The 25,159-nt window shown below is 39.0% G+C and overlaps 1 protein-coding gene across 2 annotated transcripts; it reads left to right on the top strand.

Annotated features, from left to right (window-relative positions):
• The first annotated feature begins 17 nt into the window (after positions 1-17).
• On the top strand, positions 18-25,159 carry NDUFV2 (NADH:ubiquinone oxidoreductase core subunit V2). Of its 2 annotated transcripts, XM_024763740.1 has the most exons (8): positions 18-166; positions 6,747-6,812; positions 8,944-9,006; positions 9,094-9,210; positions 11,488-11,656; positions 13,374-13,483; positions 18,041-18,117; positions 25,006-25,159. In XM_024763740.1, exons 1-8 carry the CDS (start codon positions 113-115, stop codon positions 25,097-25,099), a joined length of 750 nt encoding a protein of 249 aa, XP_024619508.1. In that variant the 5' UTR covers positions 18-112; the 3' UTR covers positions 25,100-25,159. The 2 variants fall into 2 exon arrangements, with proteins under 2 accessions (XP_024619508.1, XP_024619509.1); XM_024763741.1 differs by lacking the exon at positions 6,747-6,812 and having other exon boundaries at positions 38-166.

Raw genomic sequence — 25,159 nt, forward strand, 5'->3', positions numbered from 1 at the left:
ACGCCCCTGCCGCCCTGGGCGCGCGGGGTGGGCTCGGGGGCGCGCACGCTGTGCGTGCCGGGCGCTCGGGACTGTACCTGGCGCGGCCCAAAGGCCCGCAATTAGGCCTGCCATGTTCCTCTCCGCGGCGCTCCGGGCCCGTGCGGCCGGCTTCGCCGCCCAGTGGGTAAGGAGGCTCGAATGAGCGCGGGCGCCGCCGCCGCCCTCCCCCTCTCTCCGCGCCTCCTGTTGCAGCGGGCACGCGGGAGCCCAGGGCCCCGAACGGGACCTCGGGCGGCGGCAAGGACACCGCGGCCTTCGCCCTCCTCAGGGAGGCCGCGTCGCCGTGGAGCGAGGGGGTCGGCGGTGCGGCTGCGGCGGGCGCGAGGCCTCCTTCCGGACGGGAGGCGGGAGGGCGGTTCCGGGACCCCCGCCCGCCTAGCAGGCCGAGTCTCTGCGTGGGGCGGCCCCAGGGTCCCCTAGCAGCACTGCCCTTGTCAGGTGGGGAAGTTGGCCGAGTGATGGCGTCACCGCGTCCCGCACCCGGAGGACGTCGGGGCCGCTCGCGCTCCTGACATCCAAGCCCGTCTCTAGAAAGGACGTTTACAATCGGGGTGAAACACCCGTTCGCACTAACTTAACAGAGCGTGTTCCAGAAATGACGAGGATGACGGCGGGGCATTTACCGGAAGGAAAGCAGCCTTTCCCCCAGCAGTAACGTAGAAAGGTTGAATCACTTCTCGGCAGAAGGGAGGGCGGTGGCGCGCAGTAGCGGAGGATGAGCTCAGGGCCTTGCAGGGAGACCTGAGTTTGGATGGTGGGTGCACCGTCTTTCCACTTTTGGGCTCTTATTGTTCTCACCTGGTGTCCTCGGCCGTCAAGTGGGAGTATTCCAATTTGCATAGTTTGGTCTTCAATAAACGCTTGAGGTTCTACTGTTACCTGCTGGGCTCCAGGTAACAATGTGGATAATAATAATGACAGGTGACATTCCGTGACTGCCCTTCTAACCAGGCCCTTCTAGCCTTTTACAAATAGTGGGATATCAGAATGACCTAGCAAAAGTCAGGAAAGATGTGAGTAAAGTGGTCTCACCAATAAAGTTCCTTTTCTAAAAGAGAAACCTTTAAGGAAATCATTTACATTTTCAAAGAAATTGCTTATTTTGTTATAATTGCTTCTTTATTAGCCAGCTGCCAATTTCTTCAGCCACAGGATTTTATTCAGCTCGTCATTGCTTTAAAAATATCCAGAATTTAGTAGTGTCTAGGGGAAGACTCTAATTGTGTGACCTTGAGCCATATTTGTTAATCTCCTTGAGCTCTATTTTTCTTTTCTGTAAAGTGCAGTAATACCTTATTGAGTGATTGTCAAGAATTGCCTAAAAATTATGAAATGTGGAGCAACAGCTACTCCAAATAGGTTTATCTCCATCTTTCCTTTAGTAATTGCCCAAAGTTTTCTGTAATGTTGACACCATTTTACAACTCATCATGCCTCTCTCCCAAGCCACTAATTAGTATCATAGGGGTGAGAGAGTTGTGGTGGCATTTTCAAGGATTGTGTTTTCAGTTTTAGAATTTTAATTTGGTTCCTTTTTTATAGTTTCTATTTCTATCTTTTCACTTACTGAAGATTTTTTTCTTTCTGTCCTTAAGCACTGTTGTAGCAGTTTTGAAATTATTGTTTGGTAATCTCCATTGTCTTTTTTCTTGAAAATGGGTTGTTTTCCTTTTTTGTTGTTTTATGTTGAGTGATTCTGGATTGTATCTTGGACATTGTGAATGATGTCATAGAGGCTCTAGATTTTTAAAATTCCTCCAAAGAGTATTTCGTTGTAGTTGTTGCAGGCAGGCAATTAACTTGAACTGCAGTCTGGCTCCGTTGTGGACAGCGGCTCAAATATTGGTTCAGTTCTTTTAGCTGGGCTGTTTAGTCTGCCCTGTGTGCATGCATGTTTGGAGTTAGCCACAGAATTGGGGGCTTCTCCACTCTGGCTTTTCCTTTTCTGGGATTTCCCACTTGCCTATGCCTCTCCTGTGGTTGTCCCAGCCTCTCCTGTGGTACTTCAAGACATTAGGGCTGCAGGTTTTCTCTTGGAGTTTTAGCTGCCCAGCATGGGATAGACTGGGGCCTGCCTTCACAGTAAAAGATGTAAAGAAAAAAAAGAACCTTTATTGGCTTCTTCTAAGTCTAGACTCCCTTCATGTGTCTGCCTGCATTTGGTTGTTCTTCAGTGCCTTCAGAAAGATTTTTGGTTTTTAATTTTTTAAAAAATATTTTGTCCAGAGTTTATAGTTTTTACCCAGTGGTTTGGCCTGATAATAATCTACTCAGCCGTACTAGAAGTAGAATGTTCTTTGGTGGCATTTTTCTTCCTAAATTTTAAGGTTTGTAGAATGAAATGTTTTCCCATTCCATTAGAGATTCCATTTATTTTGCAGTATCTACATTTTGGCTCTAGGACATTAACCCAGTTCTTTAGAAAGAAAGAAAGAGAGAGGGAGGAAGGGAGGGAGGGAGGAGGAAAAGTGAGATTAGAGGGCATTTATATTAGTTTTTTATTGCTCCTGTAACAAGTTACCACAAATTTGGTGACATACACCAATTTATTATCTTATGATTGTGTAGGTTAAAAGTCTGACATGGGTCTCACTCGGCTAAAACCAGGGTGTTGGTAGAACCTTCCTTTCTGGAGATTCTAGGGGAGAACTTGTTTCCTTGGCTTTTCTAGCTTCTAGAAGGTGCCCTTCTTTGTTGGTCCATAGCCCCCTTCCATCTTCAAAGCCAGCAAGGGCAGGTCAAGCTCTCACATACCATTCTGACCCTGCTCTAACTTTGCTCACTCCTCTGCTGTTTTAAGAGCCCTTGGGCCCACCCTGATAATCCAGAAAATCTCCCTATTTTTGGATCAACTGATTAGCAACGTTAATTCCATCTGCAACTGTAGTTCTCTTTTGCTGTGTATACTAACATATTCACAGCTTCCCAGGATCAGGATGTGGGTATCTTTGGGGCACCATTATTCTTGCCTGCCACAGCCATAAACAGTTTAGGGGAAAGAGAAAATGAACACATTTTAAGTTTATACACGGAGGTTCAGTAGGTCACTATTGCACACTACAAACTCAGATCTTTACATTGGAGATGTGTCTCCAGTGTAAGGATAAAAATAGTATGCTAGGGCTTCCCTGGTGGCGCAGTGGTTGAGAGTCCGCCTGCCGATGCAGGGGACACGGGTTCGTGCCCCGGTCCAGGAAGATCCCACATGCCGTGGAGCGCCTGGGCCCGTGAGCCATGGCCGCTGGGCCTGCGCACCGGAGCCTGCGCTCTGCAACAGGAGAGGCCACAACAGTGAGAGGTGCTGAGAAGCAGAGCAGCCTCCCTAAGGTTATAGTAATTGGTGAAGGTGAGACTGACTGAAATGATGTTTGGACATTTCATTTCTATGAAGTATTCTTCTCCTTAGGACATTGGAGAGTTATTGGTATCCATACTGGATTTTAGATATGTAAAGAATGCTTTGTTTAATTTATGGGCAAGATGGCTGAAAGTAATCACGAATATTGTGACCATTAATATGGTTATCTTAATCTGTAATGCTCCTTTAATACCTGAGTTGTTCGTTTTAGCTTTTCTATAATATAAAATTTGGCCAAATTTTACTTGATAATTCTCTCACAATGCTAGTAAAATCACTTATATTTCTTTAATCCAAATTAACATTTTTAGTTAAACTGTTAATGCAAGTTTATTTGGAGAACATTTGTAAAACTCTCCTATGTATATTTGAAAATATTACAAAACTTAGTTTTAGTGGTTTAGTGGTTTAGTTTAGACGGCGTGTCCTCAAGTCAGAAAAACCTGTGTTTGACTTTTCATGGATTTAGCTGTGTGATCTAGTGAAAGTTCTTTTCTTTCCTTCTTTGAGCCTTAGTTTCCATATCTGTAAAACAAGGGATGATAATAATACCTATGTGGGGATTTTGTGAGCCAAGGGAGGCAGGCCTTTTCATTTCTAATCTGTCTCCCTATATATGCTGTGTTTTTTTTTAAAAACAGTAAATGCAGCTCTTCTGTTCTTACGGAAAACCTAAATATATATACATTAACACAGAATTTTAGCAACTTAATGTCAAAGGTGATTTCTTCAAAATAGTAGAGAAAGGGCTCAATTTGTTTATAAAACAAAAGCAAGCAAAATAATGAAGGTAAACTGATAAATATTAGCCCTCATTTGTTTTTCAACTGGGCATACACTGTTACTCATTCACAGCAAGTTATCACGTGGCCGTTTTCAAAGCTGCCCTGTTTTTTGATATCTTTAGGAACTTCACCTATTTTACTACATTCATTATAATATCCACATCAGGCATTTTCAGTAAAGGAATAAATAAGATATTAAAAGTTTGAATTATAGAGGGGAGGGGCAAGATAGAGGTAGGGGATTAAGAGTTACAACTACTATATATAAAATAAATAGGCTGCAAGGATATATTATTGTACAGCACAGGGAATATAGCCAATGGTGGCGCAAAATATATATATATATGTATATAGTGAATCACTGTGTTGTGCACCTGAAACATAATATTGTAAATCAACTAGACTTCAATTAAAAAAAAAATTGAATTATAAGTAGTCTTTTCCCTACTTAATGGGCCATTTGAATTCAGTTTCACTTTTAGAAGAAAGAAGCATTCTAGGACGAAATCGTCTTAGAACTGGAAAAGAACAACTTAGGCGGGACTGATTTGAAGAGTAAGCTGAATTTTCCCCCCTCCTTAGACTAGAGTCTAGGCTTTTCACTAGACTGGACTCTGTAGTTTCTCATTAGACTCTAAAAATGTCTATACTTGAGTGAATTCCAGTTGAATTCACTGAACTCCAAATGAAAATTCAAGAAACTTTTTTTTTCATAAACAAGAATATAATTTGATAGTGAAGAATTAATAGTGGGTTTCAATTCTAGCTTTTTCAGGGTTTAAGAAGGAAGGGAGAAGACTTACAGCAGGCAAGTAGTGACAGTGACTCTGTGTTAGTTAGCTAACACAGCACAGTTCTCAAAATGCAGTTTAAATCTTCCATTATTCAGTTATTAAATGTTTTATCCCCATATCAGCTAGGCAGATGTAGTAACGCTTTAACAGGTTTATAGTATCTTCAGAGATAAGGTTATATAGTACCTGACTATTTGAACCTCAAAATACTTGAATAAGTATATATCCCTGTTTTTCCAGATACAGAAATTGACACAAAAAAATTAAGTGATGCTTCCCTGGTGGCACAGTGATTGAAAATCTGCCTGCTAATGCAGGGGACACGGGTTCGAGCCCTGGTGTGGGAGGATCCCACATGCCGCTGAGCAACTAGGCCCGTGAGCCACAACTACTGAGCCTGCGCGTCTGGAGCCTGTGCTCCGCGACAGGAGAGGCCGCGATAGTGAGAGGCCCACGCACTGCGATGAAGAGCGGCCCCCGCTTGCCACAACTAGAGAAAGCCCTCGCACAGAAACGAAGACCCAACACAGCAAAAATTAATTAATTAATTAATAAACTCCTACCCCCGACATCTTTTTAAAATTTAAGTGACTTGTGGAAGGTTACACGTTAGCAAGTGGCAGCATGGTGATCTAAACCCAAATCTTCCATTAAAAAAACCCGTCATCATCATCTGAAACTCCAGCTTTTCTTTCTGTAACTTAACTACTTTTTCCTGACTGTTCTCAATCAGTATGTAGTCTACAAGGATTTGGACTTTAAAACACTCTATTTTGGGGAGAGAGAGAGAGAATATGTGTGTGTGTGTAAATTCACGTGCATATGCAGAGTTACAGGTCAGCCAGAGAGTGCCTCAAAATAGATTTTCCAGTATGCCGCTACATAGGCCTCAAGACCAATTTTCAAGATTATCTGTATATTTTTAAGTAAGGTATGTGACATATCCTGGAATAATGAGGAAAGGATCAAAACTGAAGCTGTTCTAACTTAAGAGATTGGTGGTGTTTATTTTGATATACTGGGAAATTGGAAAGAATTAACAGTAGATGTTTCATTTTGTACTTGATGAACGTTTTGTTTTAAATAAGAATTTTTTTTTCAATTTGTCAATTCATGCTAAAAGAAACCTAGAAAATAGAGAAAAATATAAGAAACAAAGTATAAAATAAGAGTCCCTTGTAATCTTGTTATCATAATAACAGATAAGCACTTTTAATTGCTAAGGCCATCTGGTATTTTCATTAATGTCTATATTGAATATATTGGGATGGTAGTTTATGCTTTTCTGTTTGTTTTGTTTAACCTTGATATTTTCCAGTTATGATTGTGCCACAAACACCTCTTTCTATGTCTTTTTTTTTTTTTTTTTTTTTTTTTTTGCGGTATGCGGGCCTCTCACTGTTGTGGCCTCTCCCGTTGCGGAGCACAGGCTCCGGACGCGCAGGCTCAGCGGCCGCGGCCCACAGCCCACAGCCCACGGGCCCAGCCGTTCTGCGGCACGTGGGATCCTCCCAGACGGGGGCACGAACCCGTATCCCCTGCATCGGCAGGCGGACTCTCAACCACTGCACCACCAGGGAAGCCCAGTAACCTTACCTTTGAATCTCCATTTCCTTATATCTCTCCTGAAATAGAGGTGGGCATGGTGTAGTGTGGTAGGCCATATCTCTTAAGATATTCTACTTCTATCAGTTGATTCTATTATTTTAAGTTATGGCTCTTAAAATTTCATAAGGCTTTTGATTTACTAAACTCTTAAAATTTTAGGGAAGACATGTAAGGAATTTGCATAAGACAGCTGTGCAGAATGGAGCTGGAGGAGCCTTATTTGTGGTAAGTAATTACTTAGATTTCTTCAGAATGGAAGGAGTTGGAAATTTGGGTGGATACAACACAACATATCTTAAACACCAGTGTCTTTGATATTTGCTGGCCATTGTGGGAATTTAAACATAGCTAATTGAATTCACTACATTTCAAGAGGTGTAGTTCCAGCTAAACCTCTCAAATTTAAATTGATACCAGCGCAACTCTGGGAATAAGAATTTAGATTATTCCTTGGTGAAATAACTGTGAACCTAACCTGATTTCTTGTCACACTTTAGGTTCTTAAAAATCATTCATGTTGGGCTTCCCTGGTGGCGCAGTGGTTGAGAGTCCGCTTGCCGATGCAGGGGACACGGGTTCGTGCCCCGGTCCGGGAAGATCCCACATGCCGCAGAGCGGCTGGGCCCGTGAGCCATGGCCGCTGAGCCTGTGCGTCTGGAGCCTGTGCTCCGCAATGGGAGAGGCCACAACCGTGAGAGGCCCGTACAGCAGAAAAAAAAAAAAAAATCATTCATGTTGGCTAGTGAAGACTCTGAGGCTGCAACTTGGGGAATCCCAAAATGGCACTAGCTTGAAACTCATAGATTTTAGTAATACAGCGAACACATTGGCAGTTGGCCTTTATGTTTTTCGTGTCCAGTGTTTCACTACAGGTAGAGGTCGATGAATTCCCTAGCTTGGTTGCACAATTCAGAAAGGCTAAGATATGTATCCGCTTTCTGTGACAAGGCACATTTTTTAGGAATCAATCTAGTGTTTAAAGGCAATTTAGTGGACTTGTATGTTGATTTAGAGTTAGTGGTATCATTTTGGAAAATGAATTATTTTTAGGCTGACTCTTAATAAATGAGTTAGCTATACTATTAATAAGTAGAGACCTGCTTTGTATTTTGTCATCTTTGTCTAAAAACATTAGAGATCATTGTCCAAAGTTTCCGCTTTTTTTCTCTTCTATGTCCTTGAAAAACCAGAACTCTGAGAGTTAACTTACTAAGGGATTCAGTTCTGTGTTCACCATACATACAAAACATTAATTGATGTTAAGTGTTAATCTCAGTGTGACTCATTTGATTTCCTGTTGACATGCCATTTCTTGTCAGTGTTTGAAGAGGGCCTGCTCTTTTGGAGAAGAAATAAAGCTTGCTGTTGGCTAGTTTCTGTTACAGAAAACTAGCTGTTGGCTAGTTTCTGTTACAGAAAACTAGCTGTTGGTTAGTTTCTTTTGTGTGGAGAAGAAATGGTGCTTTTGTTGTAGGAGGTAGGTCCCTTTGACAATCTCGTACACTTTCTTTTGGAAAAATGCACATATTTTCACACTCAGTATTTTGTGTCTTAGGGACTTCCATTGTGGTCCAGTGGCTAAGTCTCTGCACTCCCAGTGCAGGGGGCCCGGGTTCCATCCCTGGTCTGGGAACTAGATCCCACATGCTGCAAGTAAGAGTTTGCATGCCGCAACTAAAGATGCCACATGCCGGGACTTCCCTGGTGGTTCAGTGGTTAAGCCTCCACACTCCCAGTGCAGGGGGCCCAGGTTCGATCCCTGGTCCAGGCACTAGATCTCACATGCATGCCACAACTAAGGAGCCCACCTGCTGCAACTAAGGAGCCCACCTGCTGCAACTAAGGAGGCTGCCTTTCTCAATGGACCCGACGCAACCAAATAAATAAATAAATAATAATTTTAAAAAAAAGGTCCCACATGCCACAACGAAGATCCCGCATGCACAGCCAAATAAATAAATTTAAAAAAAAATTTTATGTCTTAATTTCATTAGGCTTCCAATAATTGGTAATTTTTTATAATTAGATTACATTAGAAGATCCTATTCTCTAATCAAGTTGGATAATGCTTTTTTTTGGGTTTTGATCCTAAAGCTACTTCTCATAACCTATAAAGGATGATTTTGAAAACTTATAAATTTTTGAATTCTGCTAATATTTTGGTAATCATACTCATCAGGTCTATATTTGATAATTAGTTTAGCCATTCTTCTTGATGCAAGGATAGGTTGATGTATATATCATGTTCGAATTAAAGCAAAGAGATTACATGAAAAGTAGTAGTAAAGTACAAAGTTATTCACACTTTTGAGGCAATTTTGGTAATTTTGGAAAACATTTTTTTTCCTTTGTGTAGCACAGAGATACTCCTGAGAATAACCCAGATACTCCATTTGATTTCACACCGGAAAACTATAAGGTATGACTAAATTAACATTATAATTAATTTATAAAATATTTAGTATCTTCCAGATGTATAAAAACAAGTGCTTTTTCTTTGATACAGAGGATAGAGGCAATTGTAAAAAACTACCCAGAAGGGCATAAAGCAGCAGCTGTGCTTCCAGTCCTGGATTTAGCCCAAAGACAGAATGGATGGCTGCCCATCTCTGCTATGAACAAGGTACTTCATTTTTGTGTTAGTTCAAAAAGAGGAGAGATTGTGTATAGTAACTTCCTTATGTAGAAATTTCTCTGACATTCATTGATATCAGTCCAGGAGTTTGAAGCCCTTTAACCATTTATATGTTTCATAACTCAAATTACATTTGTTTTTTGTTGGTTCCCTTAATAATGCAGAGAACTGAAAGGATAGAGCTTTTTATCCTTGCAAGAAGTAGTAAAGGCATTATAGTGAAAGAGGCTTTCTTTTTTTCTGTCTTTGAGAGAAATGGCAATAATAATAAAAGATCCCAAATGTGTGTAATTTGCTGTCAAGATATTCTGAAAATGAATGTACTGCTTAAACACTAGAATTGCAGAGAAAAGGATCTGCTGACAGCTAATGTGAATCTTTTTAATATTTTGCATCTTTGGCTACAGGCTTTAACAAAAATACATATAATACATGGTATTTACGACACTTGATTATGGCAGCTTGGAATCCACAACCTACAGAAATCTTATGGGTTACCCATTTAAATATGGTTAATATATTCATGCATGTTTTAGGATTCATTTTTTCCTAGTAGTGTTTTCAGCAGTAATCCAGATTTCAAGTTTATTCATATCCTATTAATACAACTACATTTGTATGGTATTATGTTACAATAAAGTGCCATATAAAGCCTTACATTATTATTTGATTCTTGTGAAAATCACATGACTAATAAGCCAATGTGATATAATGGAAAACATATTTTACTTTGAACTAAGAGATCTGATTTTTCTCTGGATTTCCTCATCTGCAATGAGGATTTTGAACTAGGTAGAGCTCTTCCAATTATTATATTATGATTGCTAAGTGATAGAGCTGGGACTGAATCATTTATAATTCTATGCCTTTTTTACTTGACTGAATATTGCAGAGATTCTGCTATACTCCATTCTCCTTCACTTTCTAAAGTCTAACTATTAGGTTAGACCATTATTGTCTTTCTTGGAGTATAGGAATGTCCTCAATTTATCTAATGGAATCCCGGATGCAAATTTTAGATATAGCTCATTGATCTCTTATTTACTTTGTACAGTACTCTAACACTGTTGTGGACCTTTAGTTTTTTGTTTTCTTACTATGAAAAATGTTATAAAGCAAGTTTGGTTGGTACTATACTTAGTAAACATAGGTGCTTATTTTTCTTTTTTTTCCAGTAAATCACGTATATGTTTGGGGGTTTTCTAAATTCCTTACATTATTTTTATAATAGCCAACTTCCTCAATAATGATTTAGATGCGTTTCTAATCATAAATACATTTTTTAAAAATTTATGTTTTTAATAGTGGTAAGCTTGTTAGAAGTCTTGCTGAGTGTCAAGCTTAGCAGAGCAAAATAAAATAAATGAGAGGGCTTCCTGGTGGCACAGTGGTTGAGAGTCCACCTAACGATGCAGGGGACACGGGGTCGTGCCCGGGTCCAGGAAGATCCCACATGCCGCAGAGCGGCTAGGCCCGTGAGCCATGGCCGCTGAGCCTGCGCGTCTGGAGCCTGTGCTCCGCAACGGGAGAGGCCACAACAGTGAGAGGCCTGCGTACCGTAAAAAAATTTAAAAAAAAAAATGAGAAACTAATGTGAGAACATTTCAAAAATATTGTCCTGTTCTATTTAGAATTGGTTGTATATGTGTGAGAGGCAAGAAATAGCATATAGAGAATAGAATCAAGATTCTTTCCACTTTGAGATTTTTAATGTTACTGTCCCTCCCCCCAAAAGAAAGCCCAACCTTACAACAAAAACAAAATCCAGAGGCACATGCATCATTTCCTTAACCATCACTAAGGCGTAGGGAGGCACACAGCAGCAGCTTGGGGGAGCTTTTTCAATTAAACACCAGGGACTTAAAATTATTCCGTTGGTCAGGCCCCAGTGTGTGTATTTTGAGAGAAATATTCGGACGTATAAGGCTGGTTTAGTATCACTAAATTAAATTTAGCATACCTACTTTAATCTTGCACAAGTGAGCCGGGATTAGACGTCTTTTGAGAATAAATTTCTTTTAGAATCCCTGATAAGAGAAAGTTTAATATATTTGTCATTTGAAATGCCATTTAATGAGTTCCTTTTTCATGTCAAAACCTGGATATATGTATAATTTTTAAGTGTCAAAATTGAAGGACTTAGCCTCGCAGATATCAGATACAGATATAGTTTCTGCTTTTGAAGAACTTTTTTGGTTTTTACCAAATTGAAGTAATATGCTCAATTAATAAATATTGTAATCATATTATTTTAAAATATTTTAGGTTGCAGAAGTTTTACAAGTACCTCCAATGAGAGTATATGAAGTAGCAACTTTTTATACAATGTATAATCGAAAGCCAGTTGGAAAGTATCATGTTCAAGTCTGCACTACTACACCTTGCATGCTTCGTAACTCTGACAGCATACTGGAGGCCATTCAGAAAAAGCTTGGTATGGGACACAGTATATTTATAAATTTTATGAAAAAATAGAGTTGTATTTCGAGATTTGACCTATGTCTTACCTTGATTTTCAAACTTTTACCATCTTACTGGATCTGTACTTCACGAGTAAATTTTTGTCTTACTGTGTTTGCCCACCATTATTGCTTCCTATTTTGTATTCTTTAGTTCTCCTCCTCAAAGCTGAGTTTTCATGTTTTCTTCCTTAACCATTGAGTATGTTTTAAAAGCTTCTCGAAGTTTTAAAGTTTTCATTGTTTAGAAAATTAAGTTTCACTTGTTGTGTGATAGCATGTGGCACATAAAGAAGTGACTATATCATCCTTATATCCTTCCAAACAAGACTTGGAACAAATAAGATACGAGAATAGGACTTCCCTGGTGGCGCATTGGTTAAGAATCCGCCTGCCAGCGCAGGGGACAAGGTTCGAGTCCTGGTCTGGGAAGATCCCACATGCCGCAGAGCAACTAAGGCCATGCACCACAACTACTGTGCCTGTGCTTAAAAGCCTGTAAGCCACAACTGCTGAAGCCTGAGTGCCACAACTACTGGAGCCCACGTGCCTAGAGCCTGTGCTCCACAGCAAGAGAAGCCACCGCAATGAGAAGCCTGAGCACCACGACGAAGAGTAGCCCCCACTCACGACAACTAGAGAAAGCCCGCATGCAGCAACGAAGACCAATGCAGCCAAAAATAAATTTATTTTAAAAACAAAAATGATACTAGAATAGGAAGAATGCTTCAGGAAGGGAAATTTGGAATAAGATGTTACTACAATTATACTCCAATAAAGATGTTTAAAAAAGAAAGATGTTATTACAGTAGCCTTCACAGAATTAAAAGGGCGTTTTGCTATAAAAAACTGCCATTGCTGCATTTATCACTATACATATCAAATGAAGTAAAAGGAGGTGTCTCTTAATTTTGTTGTTACTTGCATGTTGTAAAAATAGTTGGAGGGTATAGAAGTATGTAAGACAGAAGTGTGAAGTCTGCTCAAAATCCTACCCCCCCCATCTCCAAGGTACAAATTCTGATAACAGTTAGGTATATTAGTTTTAGATTTTATATTGTTTTAATTATTTTCATTAAATACATAAATGTAATATGTCTGTTTGCTTTTTGCACTTGATTTTGGCTATAATAATATGTGTGCCTCATTTTTCTATTGTAAGTTAAATTATTCTGCAGTTACTTTCATGTGTACAACATGTCTTTGCATACTTGTTCAATTGTACACGAAGGTTGTTTACAAGAAGTAGAATTGCTGGGTCAGATTTTACTATATTTTGCTAAAATGCCTTCCCTAAAGATATGAGAGTACCTATATTCCTTACATTCTTAATCTTTGACATTAGCTGTTTTCTGAGTCTTTACCCGTCTGATAATATGACTGATTTTAGTAGGTTAATTATCATGATCAAAATGAAGATAATATGGTCTGATGCACTGTTATGTAACAACAAATACTGGAGATGAGTCCTCTGAAATTTGTTTTTAAAGGAACAAGTCCACTTAAATCTTTTAATGTTCTATAATAACTATACAGAGTTGTTTAAGAAATTTAATGCTCTTGAATACTTTTTATATGCCTCTGTAAATACTTCATATATATATGCTTTTTATGTTTGGTTTTCTTGGTTCTTAAACTATATTGCAATTAAAATATAACCTGGTCCTTACCAGTGCTTATTTATATTTTTAGGAATAAAGGTTGGAGAGACTACACCTGACAAACTTTTCACTCTTATAGAAGTGGAATGTTTAGGGGCCTGTGTAAACGCACCAATGGTTCAAATAAATGACAACTACTATGTGAGTATTTACTTAATATAAAGTTGTATGATGTTATATTTAAAATATTTTAAACATTTGGTTTCTTGTCATGTGGATGTTGGTTTCTGAATTATTCATTTAGAAGAAACTGTTGGCATAAATATCTAGAAGGTTTCTTTTTTCCTGGTTTCCAAACTTTATTAAAAATCAAAGAATAGAAAAACTTTACATAAAATATGTCAGTTTTAGCTTCCACATTGTTGTCCACCAGAACGTTTTAAAAAAATTATTATCATTAGGGCTTCCCTGGTGGAGCAGTGGTTAAGAATCCGCCTGCCAGTGCAGGGGACACAGGTTCAAGCCCGGGTCTGGGAAGATCCCACGTGTCGTGGAGCAACTAAGCCTGTGCACCACAACTGCTGAGGCTGCGAGCCACAACTACTGAGCCCGCGTGCCACAACTACTAAAGCCCGCGCGCCTAGAGCCTGTGCTTCACAACAAGAGAGGCCACTGCAGTGAGAAGCCCGCGCATCGCAACGAAGAGTAGACCCTGCTCGCCACAACTAGAGAAAGTCTGCACACAGCAACAAAGACCCAACGTGGCCAAAAGTAAATAAATAAATTTAAAAAAATCTTTTAAATAATGAAAAATTTAATAATTTACATATAAATACAAAAAATAACCACCAAGGCTTAATAGATAATAATATTTTGCCACACTTGCTTTAGGTATTATAGTTTTTATCATTATTATACGCAGAAATAAACTATAGGTGAGGGTAAACCTCCCCCACCCCCATTCAAAATCCTGTTCTTTTCCTTTCATTCCCAGAGATAACCACTATCATAAATTTAGTGTGTTTTTCCTGTACATGTTTTTTAAACTTTCAAAATATATGTATCTAGGCTTGCTAATAATACTATATTGTGTGTTTTAAAAATTTGACAGAGATTGTATCGTACCTCTAAGAACTGCTTTAGCCAGATCTCAGAAGTTTTTTTTTTTTTTAAAGGAAGTTATTTTGTTTATTTATTTATGGGTACGTTGGGTCTTCGTTGCTGTGCGGGCTTTCTCTAGTTTTGTTGAGCAGGGGCTACTCTTTGTTGCGGTGTGTGGGCTTCTCATTGCGGTGGTTTCTCTTGTCGTGGAGCACGGGCTGTATGTGCACGGGCTCAGTAGTTGTGGCTCATGGCTCTAGAGCACAGGCTCATAGTTGTGGCGCATGGGCCTAGTTGCTCCGCGGCATGTGGGATCTTCCCAGACCAGGGCTTGAACCTGTGTCTCTTGCATTGGCAGGCGGCTTCTTAACCACTGAGCCACCAGGGAAGCCCCTCACAAGTTCTTTTTTTTTTTTTTTAATATTTATTTATTTTTGGCTGTGTTGGGTCTTGGTTATAGCCTGTGGGATCTTTTGTTGTGGTGTGTGGGCTTCTCTCTAGTTGTGGCGCACAGGCTCCAGAGCTAGTGGGCTCAGTAGTTGCAGCGCACGGGCTTAGTTGCCTTGCACCATGTGAGATCTTAGTTCCCCAACCAGGGATCGAACCTGTGTCCCCCACATTGGAAGGTGTATTCTTAACCACTGGACCACCAGGGAAGTCCCATTACAAGTTTTGGTAAATAATATTTTTATCATTTAGTTCTAAATATTTTTAAATTTGCATTTTGATTTCTTCTTTGACCTGTGTTTTTTAGAAGTGTTCTTAATATCCAAGTGTATGGAGTTTTCTAGTTATCTTTTTTTAATTGCTTGCTACCCTAATTATATCATGTCTGTCATTCATAATATCTTGTTAGTTCATAATTCTTAGAAGTTTGTTTATGGAAATTCTTTTAAGACCTGTGTCGAAGGTAGATGCTTCAAGAAGGGATTGACTTTGCTTCTCTCTTGCTCCTGGAAATACTACTGGCCCCAAAGAAATCCCCTCTTCCTATATCCTCCCCTCTTCTTCCCCTAAAGTGTAAGGTTCCAGAGTAGCAGGGTTGTTTTGAGAGACAGTTTTAATTTCTAGTTTTCCCTTATATTGAGGGTAGAGCTTTTGGGGGGGGGGTCTCAGCTTTATGTGGTTTGGATGACCTTCTGTGTCCTGGAGATTTGTCCCTTGCCCCTCTAGGCTATGAAACCCTGAAGCCACGTTTTTTTGCTGTTCCACTGTCTCCCTAAGTTTTCATTGAGTTTTTGGCCTCTGGGTATTTTTTTCTTATCAGTGCCTTGATATTGATAAAATTTTAAAGGTTTTAAAAAAATTTTATCCAGCATTGTTAGTTGTTACAATAGGACATTCAGTCAGGATAGCTGGACTGCCATAATGCCTGTAATGGAAATCTACATTTTTTTTTTTTTTAATGAAGATGAAATTGGACTTCTTTGGCATTTTACATTTCTAGGATGTTTTTATTACCTGTAGGGGTTTTCTTCATTTTAATGATGGTGATTCAAATTTCTTACCTTCTCTTTCTCATACTTAAAAAAAAAAATTCCTTTAAAAATATGGCAATAACTTACCCTTTTCCCACACTTCTGCAATTTCCTCATAATCATGAGGATCTTAATTTAATCAGGAATTAGACAGTCAAGGCTTTATATGAAGCACTGTAAGTCTAAATATAGTAGACTGTGGGTTTATGCAAGAGGTTCAGGTGGTGGTATGGTTTTTGGTGAGGCAGTTAACTGTTTTATCATTTATTTATTTTTGGCTGCATTGGGTCTTCGTTGCTGCACGCGGGCTTTCCTTAGTTGCATCGAGTGGGGACTACTCTTCGTTGCGGTGTGTGGGCTTCTCACTGCAGTAGCTTCTCTTGTGGAGCATGGGCTCTAGGCATGTGGGCTTCGGTAGTTGTGGCACGTGGGCTCTAGAGCACGGGCTCAGTAGTTGTGGCCCACGGGGTTAGTTGCTCTGTGGCATGTGGCATGTTCCCGGACCAGAGCTCGAACCGGTGTTCCCTGCCAATCTTGGCAGGCGGATTCTTAACCACTGTGCCACCTGGGAAGCCTGAGGCAGTTAACTTTTATGGATCTCAGCTGACCAGTGGATAAAATGAAATAGTCACATAAACTGTGATTGGATACCGATTAGAGAGAAATACTAAATACATTTTGAGGATGGTTGGGTAGCTTTGAATATGGTCTTGACATTTGATTTTATTAAGGAATTATTGTTAGTTAATTGGGTGTGGTAATGACATTGTGTTACTTAAGAACATTTAAAAATGTTCTGGGAGTTCCCTGGCGGTCCAGTGGTCAGGACTCTGGGCTTTCACTGCTGTGGCCTGGATACAGTCCCTGGTCAGGGAACTAAGATCCCACAAGCTGTGCAGTGAGGCCAAAAAAAAAAAAAAGTTCTTAGGAGATGCCTGCCCGCTGTGGTTATTAGGGGTGAAGTGTCATGATGTCTGCAACTTGCTTTTAAATGTACAGCCAAAAACAAACACAAAACAAAACCAAAAGGTATATGTGTACATAATTCAGATATGGTAAGGAATATGGTTATTCATGTATACTTTTCAAATTTTCATAATAAAGAGTTGGGGGAGATAAAATCATTAGGTGAGTTTAAAGATTCCTTCTAGTTTTGAGGTTCTGAGCATCTGTTGCACCCTAAGCAGTTCTTATTTTTATAAATGTTTATTCTATATTAAAGGGCTTCTATGAGGCTAGGCATTGAATATACAGTACTGAATCATGATTTCTCTAGCATAGTACCAGGGTCCTAAAAACATTTTCTTAAGTACGTAACAGTTTGGGAGGGGTAGAGGGGATATAATGTAGTTTAGGCACTTTTATTAGTTTAATCTTGCCCCATTCTGTTTTGACTGTCTTTTGACTAAACCTAGGGTGCAGCCAAGGGTAGGAGTGTGTCTGTGTGTTTTAATTGTATTTGTTATTCTAAATAACAGAACCCTTGAGGTAAGAATTTTACACAGGTGCATAGTATACAAAATACAAAGCTGTTCTGGTTGAAACGGGGATTGGAGGGTCCGGATTTATTAAAATAAATGTGTCCAAAATAAGTTTTTTACTTTTCCCTTTGAAAATTAAGTGAAGTTTGCAACAGGATGAATTTCACCTGGGAAATAAAGAAGATATCACTAGGGTACTAGATCATTAGCTTAGGGATAGATATTAGGCATCTACTTTATATGACTGCTGGTGCTAATTACTATTTGCATCTCACTGATTCAAGGACATAGCATTTGTTGAGCATGTGCATGGCAGTGTTCTATTTTATTTATTTTCTCTTTTAATCCTCAAAACGCTCTGAAGTCAGTTTATGAATTAAGAAACAAATTTGGGGAAGCCGGGTAATTTCTCTCAGATTGCTGGCTAGTAAGTGTTGGGACTTCAGCTCAGATGCAGAACTATCTCCCTTCAAAGCGCTGCTCTGTGCTGCCTCTTCAGCTGCAGCTCCTATTGCTATTGCATTTAGCAGGACAGACTATGTATAGGAGTTACTCAGTTGTTGCTGCCTTGGTAACTAACTTGTGAGCTGAGACAGACAGTAAACTGTTATTAGGGATTTACACTGATTTTGAGGTAGGATGTAATTTTAATATTTGACGATTTTACTTTTTTTTTTTTTTTTTTACTTTTTTTCTAGGAGGATCTGACACCTAAGGATATTGAAGAAATTATTGATGAACTCAAGGCTGGCAAAATCCCAAAACCTGGGCCAAGGTATCCTTTTATTTCTTTTTAATAAATTTTAATGGCTTAACCTACGTTAGTTTTTCATGTAGACTTAATTTTAAAATTTTAAACCCTAAGTCAACAGGAGTTTTCAGGAGTCTTGAATACTATCTAAATCAACTTGTCATTTAAAGCAATGATTTTTTTCCCCCGTCTAAAACCCTATACCCTATCAGATAATCATCTAAAACCCTATCAGATAATCATCCATCTACTTGGATGTTATAAAGAAGGGAAATGTACTGCAAATAGAAATCTATTTCATTGTTTAAAAGTTCATACTGCCAGGATTTGACCCAAAGTCTGTCTTCCCTCTGATTTCCACCTAAAGGTCCAAAGGTTCTGTCCTTTGAACAAACACAAGATAATTTTTATATCTCTTCCAAATGCCAGCTCTTTAGTTACTTGAAATAGCTATCTCATCTTCCCCATATCTTTTCTCAGATTTAATATTCACAGTTGTTTCATTGTTTTTCCTTATATGACATAGTTTTGGTCTCCCTCCTTAGCAGGTCTTCTGGTTGGAAATGAGTTTCTTAATGTGACACTTAAACTAATCACAGTATTTGAGATATGTACTTAGCATGTGGGGCATTGTGGGACTGTCTTCTTTATTCCAGACATCATGCTTATAATAATGCAGCCTAATTACATCAGTTCTTACTTCAGATACATTACACCATTAAATTGTACTTACAGTCAGTTAGAATGCCTAGATCTTTTTTCAACTTAAACATTGTTTTATCCAGGCTACTCCCATCCTGCAGTTATGTTACTAACTGCAGTAATTAATAACTACTAATTACTCCTCATTCAGTTATGAACCTGAACTTTTGCTGCTAAACAAACCCCTATTCCTTATCTAAGTGTTCACATTACTTAAAATTCTCTCTTAATACTAGCAATGTTTGCATGGTTTTATACAGTTATAGTCCCTTTGTATTTTTTCTGCTTATGTTATATAAAATTTTCCTTGTCTCAATATAGATATAGGTTTTAAAGGCCATATAGTATTCTAATGTATTGCGAGAACTATGATGTGCTCTTTATTACCCTGTTTTAAAATATATTTTCCTTCTTTTTGTTAAAAACGATTCCCTGAGGTTGAATTACTAGGTCAAGAGGGTATGCACGGTTCTGTAGTCTGCAAGAAGTACTGAGAATTACTCCCTCATTGTTCTGGCCGACTAATAACTCTACCTAATAAGAAAAAGAGGTCAGTTCAGGATAACTTAAGTTTAGTAAAGGCAAGCTGGTCCCTAAAAAACATACACTTCTTTCAACACTTGAATTTGCTTAAAGAGGTTTGGCATTCTCTTCCTAGTTCCTCACTTACTTGGGCTACAGTGAAAACATTTTTTAGGAATAAAACATTTCCACTGTGAAGAATTAGTCTCCTATATGGAGGCTACTGAAGTGAAACCTTTTGTCATTTAACATTACAGTATTTCTCTTAGCCACTGGTCCTGTCCCTTACTTATCCTTGCTTCAACTGTAGCCGCCCCTTGCCCAGAAACAAAAGTTCATAATATTTTTCACAAACTTTAGCTTGTTTTTAGGACTCAGATGTTTTAAAATAAGTTCGTGCTACTCTTTTGTTTGTACTTAAACCCATAATACTTCTTTCAACTTTGGGGTACTTTGTTTTAATATCTCAGGTGCCCATTTCCTTGTGAAATCCACTTGGTTTCTTTAAATGTCCCCTTTTTTTCTCATTAGGTATTGTTTGTAATTCTGTAGTCATACTTTTGGAGCTTAGACCCTCCTCCGTCCTTTCTTGTGAACTTTGTGATCTATCGATGACAACATTAATCCAGCATTAAATCTCCTGCCACACAAACAGACAGATAGTTGCTTTGTCTACTTTATTGTATTCCCTCAGCATTCATTTGTTTCACAAATATTTCTGGATATGTGCTGTGTGCCAGTCACTGTTTTAGGTTGTGCATACAAATTATGAACAAGGTAAAGTCGTCATATATTTTATATTCTAGTGATGGAGAGAGACAACTAGTGTAATACCTGAATAATAAATGCTAGGAGGAAAATAAACAGGTTAGGGGATGGAGGATGACTGGAGGTAAATTTAGGTGAGGCCTTTCTGAGGTGGTGAATTAATGACCTGAATGATAAGCCCAAAGGAACCATGTAAGGAGCTGGAGGAACAGTGTTGCAGAGGGAGAGGAAAGAGGAGGTATTAAGTTCCTGGAGGAAAAGTAAGATGACAGTGTGGTTGAAGTGAGTGATCAAGGAGGAAAGTGGTGAAGAGGTTGGAGAGGTAGGTAGAGGCCCAGGTAAGCAATTTGGGTTGAATCCTAAGTATAAAAAGCTGTTGGAGTGTTTTCAGTAGGGAATGATATGCGTGATCTTGTTAAAATTATTGTCGTAGTTGCTGTGGAAAGAATAGTTCAAAATTTAGTGGATGTTGTAGGACAGAGGAATTACGAATGATTTCTAGCTTTTTAGTCTGAGCACCTCAGTGATTCCTTTCACTAAAATGAGGAAGATTTGGGGTAGGGCAAGTTTGGGGAAGAAAAGTCACTTTGTTTTGGACATGCTACTTAGCATGTTTGAGATTCCTACTTAGACATCCATGGTAGAGTGCTGGAAGTTTAGATATGAGCTTGAGATTTAGGGAATACCTTAGGGCTGGAAATATGAATTGGGGATTCATTAGTTATTATAGATGGTATTTAAAGCCATGTCTGGATGAGATTACCAGGGGTGAAATTAAGTGTTTGTTGTTGTTTTCAGTACAGGAGATACTATAACATTGTATTTTAACATTAATAAACAGGAACTAAGTACCACAGTAAAGCACTTTCGACATCTAATAATAATAGGGATGGTGCTTATTAGTAACTGTAAATAGTTCTTCAATGTGATTTTTTTGAGTGTTCTAGATTTGAGCCAAAGACTTTAAGAATTACTGGTTTCTCGGGGCTTCCCTGGTGGTGCAGTGGTTGAGAGTCCACCTGCCGATGCAGGGGACACGGGTTCGTGACCCGGTGTGGGAAGAGCCCACGTGCCGCGGAGCGGCTGGGCCGGTGAGCCATGGCCGCTGAGCCTGCGCGTCCGGAGCCTGTGCTCCGCAACGGGAGAGGCCACAACAGTGAGAGGCCCGCGTACCACAAAAAAAAGAATTACTGGTTTCTCAACCTATTTTTATTTCCTACGTATCACCTCTTATTTAAAAAGCTAATATAGGGAATTCCCTGGTAGTTCAGTGGTTAGGACTCTGTGCTTCCACTGCATGGGGCACAGGTGGTCAGGGGACTAAGATCCTGCATGCCATGCGGTGCGGCCAAAAAGAAATTTTTTTAAATAAATAAATAGCCGAGATAAATCTATTTAGTTTTCAGTAATTGCAGAGTATCCACCAGTGGTATATGTAAAGAGTGTATCTGGACATGGTAATTCAGAATGTCTTCCCAGCATATGAAAATAAGAACTTCCCCAAGTTAATTTCTTGGCTATTGAGAGAGACTGTGATGACAGCAGTAACCAAAATAGTTATAGCTGTTCTTTAAATTAACCAAAGCTGGCTACTGCTTTTTTATTAGTATTTTTATAATAAAGCCCTCTGCTTAAATATTTGAAAGAGGTGCTAGTTGTGAGTCTTTGAGTAATTAGAGAAATTAAACTGGTTCAGTGGGAACTGATTTCTGAGTACCACTATCAGGTGTACTCTGGCCACAATTGGTAAAGATTTCTGTTTGTGGTTCAAAACTGCTTTATTATTTTGGTAAATGATGGCTAGAAATAAAAAAACTGATGGTAAGACAACATTCTTTCTTTTGACATTTATAAATATTTGTGTGCTAGATTTTTTTTTTTAATTTATTTTTGGCTGCGTGGGGTCTTTGTTGCTATGTGTGGGCTTTCTCTAGTTGCGCAAGCTGGGGCTGCTCTTCATAGCTGGGGCTGCTCTTCATTGCGGTGCACGGGCTTCTCATTGCCGTGGCTTCTCTTGTTGCGGAGCACAGGCTCTAGGGCATGTGGGCTCTAGAGCACAGCTCAGTAGTTGTGGCGCATGGGCTTAGTTGCTCTGTGGCACGTGGGATCTTCCTGGACCAGGGATCAAACCTGTGGTCCCATTCATTGGCAGGCGGACTCTTAACCACTGCACCACCAGGGAAGTCCCTAGAGATTGTTCTTATTTTCAATTAAAGTACTGAACATAACTTCTAAACCTGCTTTCAATTACTAATTAATAGATAGGGTTTTTTTTTAGTATGGATTATCTAAAACTAATTTTAAATCCAACTTGAATTATTCATATTTAGTTTTATAAAGATATTTTAAATTTTACAGAATTCTGTGGAGTACAGATAACATCTGAGGTGTTTAAAAGTATAGATAGGCTACAAAGTATATATACAAAAGATATAGGTGATTGATGATAAACTCTAGACAGTAAAGTCACTGGTTTTTTAATACTAAATGTAGGGGCAGTGGTGCATATATCTCAGTAATATTAAAAAGGTAAGCACTAAACTTTCATAAAGCAGCTTTTAAGAAGTACTTTTTTTAAAAAATAAATATTTATTTTTGGCTGTGTTGGGTCTTAGTTTCTGTGCGAGGGCTTTCTCTAGTTGCGGCGAGCGGGGGCCACTCTTCATCGCAGTGCGCGGGCCTCTCACTGTCGCAGCCTCTCTTGTTGTGGAGCACAGGCTCCAGACGCGCAGGCTCAGTAGTTGTGGCTCACGGTTGCTCCGCGGCATGTGGGATCTTCCCAGAACAGGGCTCGAACCCATGTCCCCTGCATTGGCAGGCAGATTCTCAACTACTGCGCCACCAGGGAAGTCCAAGAAGTACTTTTTTTAAGCCATAAAAAATGTACAGAAAGGCCAAGTTGTCTAGAATGCAAATGAGTTAAAATGATTACTGTGCAAGTAGTGTTAGAATGGCTAGAAAACCAGATTTACCTTTTGAATTGTACTGAAGAGAACAAGGTAATTAATAGATGGTATTTTAAGCATATTGGGGAAATCATTTTTTGTTTTTTATTACGTGAAAATCTGGGTGTAAATTGTGGCTGTCGGGTGAATGGGTGGGGCTAGATCATGGCCTCTCTAGGGTTCTGAAGTATGTTTATAGATAAAGTGAGGGGGAAAGTTACATGACTAGTAGATTAAACCAAGTTTGTAGGCTTTACTGGAGTATTTTACAGCCTTTGTAGTATTTTAATGTGCATTTTGTGAATGGTGGGGGCAGGGGAAAGTTTGCAGGCAGGCATAACAGAGGACTGGAACCCCCTTTTTTCCCCTAAAGTATGTTATGGGATGGTAATTTCGTGGAACGAACTTTAGGAAACTGGACCAGATTATTCTTAAAGTTACTTTCTCATATGAAATTCCATAATCTGCATTTGAAGAGCTCATGCAGTATACATGATTAATTCTATTTACTGTTCCGGAAACTTCAGTTTTTTAATCTTTCTAAGTTGATCCTTTTTGTTGGTAACGAGGGTAGCTGAGCTTAAACCACAAGAGTAAAGGAGAAGAAAGAAAGGTCCTCCAAAATTGATCAATTTCATTATTTCAGTGGTAGTCAAAGAGCAGCAAGGGTACCTGTGCTGCCAGTTGACATAAAAAAAAAATTACAAAGCGAAATACTGTTTATTAAAGCTAAATATCATTTTGCTACTTACCCCAAAACTTTAATTTTAGGCTGTAACAGATAGTACAGTAACTGCTTTTTTACCTGGTTTTCATAGTGAACCTATAATGCAAATATATTAACTAATTTTTGACTTTGTAGGTATTCTTTATTATAATACACTACTTAGTTACTTGCATTTTGTAATGTAATAGCTTAAAAGATCTTATAAATGACTATGTGGTGTCATTTTCCTGTCCCCTCAACAAATGATTTTCTAGGGCTCTAAAAATAGACTTATAAGATTGATGACAGAATGTGAAGGGCAAAGCCAGAGGGAATAAAATGATTTAATTGAATAAGTTCTTCAGCTGAAATATGTGGCAGGAACAAGGTAAATGAGCAAAGCCAGGGAATAGAAGGGTGAAACAGGAGTAGGTGCTGAGCTAGGCTCTAGCAACAGAGGTCAGACAGGGCAGAGGTTGAGCCTGAACGATTACCTGGGAAGTACGTGTGGTGGTGAAAAGACAGGTTCATTTACCTCTGCACTGCTTCCCTTCATAGAACTATAGGAGGACCTGTTCATGTTTTCTCTGTGGCTATGGTAGCCACCCTGCTCTGGAACCTGTTTTTGAAAAATTAATATGAATAATTTAGCCTTTAAAAACAAAAATACAAACAGATTTTTTCTTTACTGCTTCTAAGGGACATCCTCCCAAATCTTCAGATCTCTCAAGGAATCCAGTTTTTGTTTCCAAATACAGTGTGTAACTGTGTATTCCCTGCGACAGTGGATCTCAGTCAAAATAAAATTCAAATATAAAAAGAATAAATGTAGTGCTCTAGTTTATTAAAACATGCTTTTTAAAAATGTCCTCTGGGGCCAGGTTATTTTGCTGTAGTTCTTAGCTATGATCTTCGGGCAGATGCTGCATCATCCCAAGCCTTGGTTTCTGTATCTGTAAAATATTTTGGCCAGTGTCCCTTGTCTCATGGTATTGTTGTAAAGATTTAACGAGCCGGTGATGTATGTACACTGCTCAGTAAGTGGGAACTAGTATTAGTATTATTTTTATATTTTTCATATTCCATATTTTTATGTCAGTTTTTATATTTAAACTTAGGAAGAGAAAATCTTGCAGCAGTTGTAATGTTTGGATTAAATAATCCATGCTAGTTTTCTGAGGAGAAATAGTTACTTAACTGAGCTCTTGTGAGGTAACAGTTATAAATGGTAATCATTAGCAGTCAATTTAATGTTACTTTTCCTTTCAGGAGTGGACGCTTCTCATGTGAGCCAGCTGGAGGTCTTACCTCTTTGACTGAACCACCTAACGGACCTGGCTTTGGTGTGCAAGCAGGCCTTTAATTTATATTCAACTGTAAATATGTCACTGGAGAAATAAAATATGAATCTCCTATCTATCTA

The sequence above is a fragment of the Neophocaena asiaeorientalis genome, unplaced genomic scaffold (genome assembly GCF_003031525.2).
Source record: "Neophocaena asiaeorientalis asiaeorientalis breed wild unplaced genomic scaffold, Neophocaena_asiaeorientalis_V1.1 scaffold110, whole genome shotgun sequence".
Taxonomy (NCBI): Eukaryota; Metazoa; Chordata; class Mammalia; order Artiodactyla; family Phocoenidae; genus Neophocaena; species Neophocaena asiaeorientalis.